At 40.6% G+C, this 7,438-nt stretch overlaps 1 protein-coding gene across 1 annotated transcript; it reads right to left on the reverse strand.

Moving 5' to 3' along the window:
* Positions 1-1,209: 1,209 nt before the first annotated feature.
* LOC133938481 (zinc finger and SCAN domain-containing protein 2-like) lies at positions 1,210-5,108 on the reverse strand. The gene is made up of 4 exons (XM_062381491.1): positions 4,858-5,108; positions 4,501-4,779; positions 3,311-3,538; positions 1,210-2,907 (listed from the first exon to the last, which is right to left on the reverse strand). The coding sequence occupies exons 1-4, from the start codon at positions 4,940-4,942 to the stop codon at positions 1,661-1,663; spliced, it is 1,839 nt and encodes a 612-aa protein (XP_062237475.1). The 5' UTR covers positions 4,943-5,108; the 3' UTR covers positions 1,210-1,660.
* Between the last annotated feature and the right edge of the window lie 2,330 nt (positions 5,109-7,438).

A 7,438-nucleotide genomic window follows, 5' to 3' on the forward strand; every position in this document is an offset into this window, starting at 1 on the left:
TCTTGCTCTTTGAAGAAACTTTAAGGGATAAATCCTTAAAATCTTTGGGGGGAGGGGGGGGTATTTCTGATTGCAACTATGCATAAATACTTCTCTCACGGCTGTGAGAGAAGTTAGTCTACTTAGTCTACTTTACTCTACTTAGTCTACTTTATACAAATGAACTTGGTATTAACATGAACATGGCTTCAGTGTAACAAGTAATCAACATGCTAGGTAATGACAAAGACATTCAACAACAACACAAAGTCATAGGTTTACTTTTCTGGCAGACAAGGTTCCCAACTATCTGCATCCAGGCTCCAACTGAGCTCGGCTCGCCTCCTCTTGTTTTTAACTTCCTTTAAATTCCCTGTTATAGGCTAACTTCTGCGAAAAAAGTCAACATGCCATCTATCTGTCTGTCTGTCTGTCCTTCTGTCTGTCTGTCTGGACCTTTTCTTTGCTCTTTCCTTCTTTACTTATAGTAGAGGTGTTTTGTTTCTGTGTGAGTAATAGTGTCAGTAGCAGCAGTTTAGTTGGTAGCTGCCAGTGTGTTTGTGCAGCATGACTCCTGCAGGTGGAGGCTTCGGCCTCCACAAACTAACACGCTGACACGGCATCAAACTGTGTCCGGCTGTGGAATGCTCGGTGGAGGAGGTCAGTCTGGCTGTAGGTGAGGTTGTTGGTATGATACTTTGAAGTCTGCCTCATGATGGAACAGAACTGTGGTGGTTTTTCTAGACAGTAGGTTAATATTGAAGGTTGGCAAACAGCTTCCGGGTGCATTACTGCCACCTTCTGGATGGAGTGTGGCTCAAAACAGATTCAGGACTAAAACATTAAATTCTCCTTGTATCTCCGGCATCTATTTGAGAAGTAAAAACAGTCATGTACTTTACTGAACTAGTGCATTATTTCTCTAATATTCAGCTCTGTCTGATTAATTTGAAGGGGATATTTAACTTCCTGTCTCCTTTGTTGATCTCATTCTAAAACAAAGTATTCTTCAGTATTTCCATGTATCATGTTTCAATTCATCCATCAACACCGAGTTGCACACACTTATAAATGATAGTCCTCTAAATGTGTAACATGTTTTTCATCAAGATCACCTGACCACATCTTTTCACCCAGTTTCATGTTGATATCCAGGGTTTTTTGCTAATTTACAGACCAACACAGATTCAACGTGTGACAACATAAACTACATCATTATGATTTAAGGAACTTTAATGAACTGCAAATGCGCTGAAGTATTGAATACACGTAGTTCAAAGAATAACCATTTACAGTGATAGTCATTTAGGACTGTGTACACATTAACAACATATTTTCTTCTTTTGTAATAGAAAGAGATCTGATATTCTGCACCACATACTGTGTTCTTATAAATCTCTGTACCACAAATATGTCAGATTTGTACATCTTGATCCACAGTCTTTACTGCCACATTGACAACATCTCTCATCATTCAGTGAAAATAAATATTCCTGGATCTGCCTGCATTTGAGAAATTTCCTTTCCCACATTCTTGTATGTTTTAGCCATTAGCCGCTGCAACAAATCCATAACTCATATCTTCTTCAGATAGAAGGCTACTTATGTATATGTGATATCATGCAGCTTTTAAATTGGGAACCATCAAAATACATTCTCCAGCAGGTGTTACAGGGATAAGCTACTTTTCAGGGTGGATGTGTCGATTGTGGACAGCCAACTTTTGCCAAAGTCTGAAAGATTTTCCACAAGTTCCGCAGATATGTGGCTTTTCATCAGTATGAATATTGGTATGGCGTTTTAAGGTCGAGAAGCGACCAAATCTTTTCCCACATGTGTTGCAGTGGTATGGCTTCTCCACCGGATGTGTTCTCCTGTGGTCCTGCAAGTCACTGCGAGACAGGAAACTTTCCCCACATGTTCCGCAGATATGTCTCTTTTCATCAGAGTGGATATTTATGTGCTGTTTTAAGTTTGACACATGAGCAAATCTTTTCCCACAGGTGTTGCAAAGGTATGGCTTCTCACCCGAATGAGTTCTCATGTGGACTTTATAGTCACCGGCGAATCTATAATCTTTCCCACATACTTTACAAGAATATGCTTTCTCCCCTGTGTGGATATGCAGGTGCTTATTTAGTACTGATATGTCACCAAATCTTTTCCCGCAGGTTGTACAAGGATACGGCTTCTCACCTGTGTGGTGTCTTATGTGGACCTGCAAACCACCCATTGACATGAAGCTTTTTCCACATGTAGTGCAACAAAAAGGTTTCTCACCTGTGTGTGTTCTTTTGTGGACAAGCAAGCTATTGCTGAATGCGAAACTTTTCCCACAGGTTTCGCAAGAAAACGGCTTCTCACCTGTGTGCATTCTCATGTGAACCCTTAAGCTATTGTTACACGTGTAACCCTTCCCACATGCTTTGCAAAAATATGGTTTCTCCCCTGTGTGAACTCTCAGATGTATATTTAATCGTGACTTCCACTTATAGACTTTTCCACAAGTGTCACACTGGAAAATGTTTTTACCATTGCAGGTATTTGAAATAATCTTTGACATGGTAATGACATGATGTTTCTCCTTTGATGCCGATTCTGCATTTCCAACTGATTTTGAGTTTCCATGCTGACCTCCTTTGAGATCCTGGCTCTGAGCTGAGCTGTGGGAGAGGAGCTGGTGGTCACTTGGTTCTGGTTCACTGTGGTCACTTTCCCTGAAGGTAGGATTCAACAAGAAGTCATTATCATCCTCCTGGTCCAGTACAAGCTGCTCTACTTCCAGACCGATGCAGTGCTCCTCCACCTCCTCTTTAAACTTGTGATGTCCTGACTCCTCTTGGTCCAGACTGGGGTTCCTCTCAAGGTTCCAGATCTGCTGGTCAGCAGGAAACTCTTCCTCATTAAGAAAGTGTTGCACTGGGAGCTCTAGGGGAGACAAAAGACAGAAGTAGGTAACTGATAGATTAATGATAGTTATGAGTGTGTGCAATTTGGTGCATTTCCATGCAAAAATCAAGATCGAGTGAATTTAAATATGGTTTCCAAAGGGGACTTTTGGGCCTTGGCTGAGGCATGGACTCCACTGAGTGCCCTTCAACTTCTCAGAGAGACCAAAAACAAGTTGAAAATGCCCTATCTCGCAAAAGATCCCAGATTTGCCCTATGATCCGAGATCCGCACCAGAACATAGTGGGGTCCTTCCCGACCATTACCACATACTTCCACCACTTTTCAATGAGGGTTCAGCTCTAGCATACTCTCAGGTTATATCTCTCTGTTTCAATGGATATGCAGATCACTGTACCGTATGTAGGTCAAGTACATTCACCTTTCAGATCTTGGTCACTTTCCTTGAAAGAAGTATTGAACAAGAAGTCATCACCCTCCTGCTTCAGTACAAGCTGCTCTACTTCCAGACTGGTGCAGAGCTCATCCTCCTCTTTAATCTGTAGAGGTTCTGGCTCCTCTTGGTCCACACTGGGGTTCCTCTCAAGGTTCAAGAGTTGCTGGTCAGCAGGAAACTCTACCTCATTACAGACATGTTGCTTTGGGAGCTCTAGAGGAGACAATGGACAGTAGTAAGTAACTAATGTTGTGGTAAAAAGATCATATGTTTAAACTTACAGGGATAAGGAATATAAGTGTGGTCAAATAGTATCTAATTAAGGTTCCTGTGTAGCTTTATTTTGGGTTTTCCCACTTATATCCGTCGTTCTGTGATGATATTCAATCGCATCCTCTTACTTACGAATAGTTCTGCGAATTAAAAATTGAAGATGATAGCACTAGAATGACACTCATAGTATAAACTCTCCCACTACGAAAGCACATTTATATTCACTAGGTCAAGATTTATATTTCCATAAAGTGATTGTTGGGTCTTGTTGGAGGTATCCACTCTACCAAGTTACTTTCTCTTTCCCTGAGCAATCAAGGAAAATGTTAAAAAACGGACATGGTGGCAAAGTGTAAGAAAAAAAAGAAAGAATAGTTCTGCCCCATGATCTGGATCTACTCATTTCATGGTAACCTGTCTGGACGTTTTTGTGTAATCCTGCTAACAAACAAAGAATCAAATGCAGATGAAAACATAACCCCCCTTGCCGGTTGGATTTTAGCGCCGGTTTTGGTTTTCTCATGTATAATTGGGTTTATTTTGTAGTTTTTCCTTACTCTTGTTGAGGTTTAAGGGCAGAAAAAATACAAAAATACAATTTGATGGAAAATTGATTGGTTCTGCATCAGTTCATCTCTAGTATACTCTTTTTATAACTCGCTGTATCAGTGGATAAGAGCTTATCGAGACAAGGTTACAAACGGCTTCACAAAAATACATGGGTTAAAATTAATGAACTTAAATTCAAAAGGTATTCAATTGAGTACAATTTTAAGCACCAAATCATAAAATAACAAGAAAAAACTCAATAACTGGAAAAAACCTGGAGTACAACCAGACTCAGTTGTGGTACCCATCTCTAGACCGGTATCTAGTGCCGTATGCAGGTCAACTACATTCACCTTTGAGATCTTGGCTTTGAGCTGGGTTGTGGGAGAGGAGCTGGTGGTCACTTGGATCTGGTTCATTGTGGTCACTTTCCCCGATAGTAGGATTAACAGGAAATTCATCATCGTCCTCCTGCTTCACTACGAGCTGCTCGACTTCCAGAACTATGCAGTGCTCCTCCTGTTCCTCCTTAATCTGTGGAGGTTCTGGCTCCTCTTGGTCTGGACTGGGGTTCCTCTCCAGCAGGTCAGCAGGAAACTCTTCCTTGATACAGACATGTCGCTGTGGGAGCTCTGGAGGAGACAATGCACAGAAGTGGGTAAAAAGACCATATGATTAACATGAGTTAAGCCAATCGATGTTTTACAGACCTTCTCTGTGCGGCTGTATTTCAGGTTCACAGATGATATCCATCAGTCTGTGCTGACGATAGATCTCATCCTCGCACTCTGCCATGTTGACATTTCCTATTCAAACACTTTAGCGAGCTAACGCAGCGGAGAGCATAACTACTACACACTGTATGAAACCAATAGTCACAAAGGTAAACACGACAATTAGTGTATTTACCAACCCGTTCTTCTCAATACTGTTGACAAACCATCATGCCCTTCCTCCTCCTCCTCCTCCTCTTCTTCTTTCTCGGTGTTGTCTGACAGCTTGCATCCACGGTGTAACATTAGTGCCATCTACAGGCGATCTTCTCTCTTGGAGTCATCTAAAAATCTGTTTGTCCAATTATATAGTGAAAGAAATGAAAAAAAAAAAAACATTTCCTCAATTTTTTTGTACCCTCTCCATAATACTCCAAACAACTGCCTCTATTGTTCCGTGTCCACTCTGTCGAGAATCCCATCAAAAGTGTCTATATCACATTTATTATTATTAATAATAATAATAACACCTTTAATTTGTATGGTGCATTTCAAGGAACTGAAAGACAATTTACATAGATTTTGAAAGAAAGACATAAAATAATTAAACCATATTTTTTTTCGGGGGAGGAGGAAGATTTTGAATTGGATGCAATGAAGAGCCGGAGCCAGTGTAGGTTCTGGAGGACAGGGGTGATGTGGTGTTTTGAAGATGTGCCATATAATTAATAATTGTATGCTGTGTATAAACATATAATGGTATAACTCTTGTACAAATCAGTCAACAATTCACTGATACATACTTAAAGATTTAAACCATTATTTAACCAAATTCAGTCACTGAGCTATTTTTATTTGCTAAACTGCTAAACTGTGACTTCAGTCTTAAACACACAGAGAGATGGAGGCTTCAGTGAAATTTGTTTCCAGACCAAATTCCTCCACCAAGTCCAGGACCCTGATCTATAACTTTACTGAAGCTCTTTCAAATGTGACGACAACGGGACGGTTCTGTCAATTAAACACCAGGGGGAGCAAGACACTCTTCTAACAAAGGCACCTGCTGCGTGTTAGATGAAGAGTTGACCTGTAAGGAATCTGTTGAAGTGACGTGATAGCAGTATTATCCCTTTTCAGGAAACATGTATGGCAAAAGATAAAACTTCAGGTATTTGGTAAAACTACTTTTTTGTAGCTGGGCGTTTTTCCTCTCTCGTCTCGTATTTTGACCTACCCGTATTTTTCCTCTACAATAATATAATTGCTGGTATATATATATTAAAATGCTGGTCGCGTTGAAATAAGATATGATGAGATATTTTAACAACTTGTTTAAACTATATTTTGTCGCAGTAGTACCAATACGTCAGATTCAGTGCTCTCCTAAACAAGGAGGATCAGTCTCTATTTGCAATCCTATAAAACACAATGTACATACCATGAGATAAATATACTATGATTGTGGTATTTCTCTGACGGATGGAACATGAAGGACTCAGCTTTCCTATGTTGTGTTCTTGTGCCCAACGCAAACGCAAACATCCTGATAAAGTTGAATTGCACCAAAAACAGTAAAATGTAAACCATCTCAACAGTTGTTCACTTTATTTTTGTGTTACTGTTTTACACATTTTTATAAAACCGATAAACACTAATGTGGAAATTTGCCATTTCATTTTTGTAAACACAAGGCAGGCCCAATGGAGAGCCTTGAAATCCAACTTCTGTATCCTGAAATGCGGAACTATACAGCTGATCTCTAAAACCTCTATACACATGATTTATTACATGTGTATTCTATAAAATTAGATCATGTATATTATAACATGATAAGGTATCAAATGATAACTGGTCTGATGGAAGGTATGAGGATTTGCTTTTCATTTCCTGCAATGCAGTGTATAATCATGCATAAAAACAGCTGTTTGAACTATGCAGCGATCGCATCGCCAAGTGCATCATCAGCACAAAGAGGGACAAATGGTGAGGAGCAGTAGATGCAACATCTTCTGTTACAGCCCCTGAGCTTCTTTTATCTGCACCATACAGTGTGTGATCTCTGCAAGCCTCCTCCTCCTCCTCTGGTGTAATCAGGCCCCAGTGTGCTCTGGGTGGATGGGCGTGGAGCTCAGTGAGGCCGCAAAGCAATATGGGGATACGACGTGTAGCTCATCTATTCTTAGCTCTGTGACAACATGGCCCTTTCTGTACAAGCGGAAGAAAAGCAGGGGGGGATAACCGCCCATTTAACTACTTCATTATGTTGTTTTATTAAATGTCAGTACATGAATAAAGTTTTTGTTCGGCGCTTCTTCACTTGTGTGTTACGCGGTTTGTTGAGGATTTTTTTTAAATAAAAAATGACAAAGTCTACAACAGCCTTTCTTCACAGTGAAGGATGGGCGGGGAGAAAAAGCACGTGTACTGGGCGTTTCCTGGGTTAATCTACGGTCCAATCACGGAGCGAGATTGTTTGAATAAATCTGCATGTTTTACCTACATCCTTATGCACCGGGCGCTGATTGGTCGAAGGGAACAAGGGCGGCCAATCGGCTAAATGACAGGCCGCTCAGCTGGG

This window comes from Platichthys flesus, chromosome 3 (genome assembly GCF_949316205.1).
Source record: "Platichthys flesus chromosome 3, fPlaFle2.1, whole genome shotgun sequence".
NCBI lineage: Eukaryota > Metazoa > Chordata > Actinopteri > Pleuronectiformes > Pleuronectidae > Platichthys > Platichthys flesus.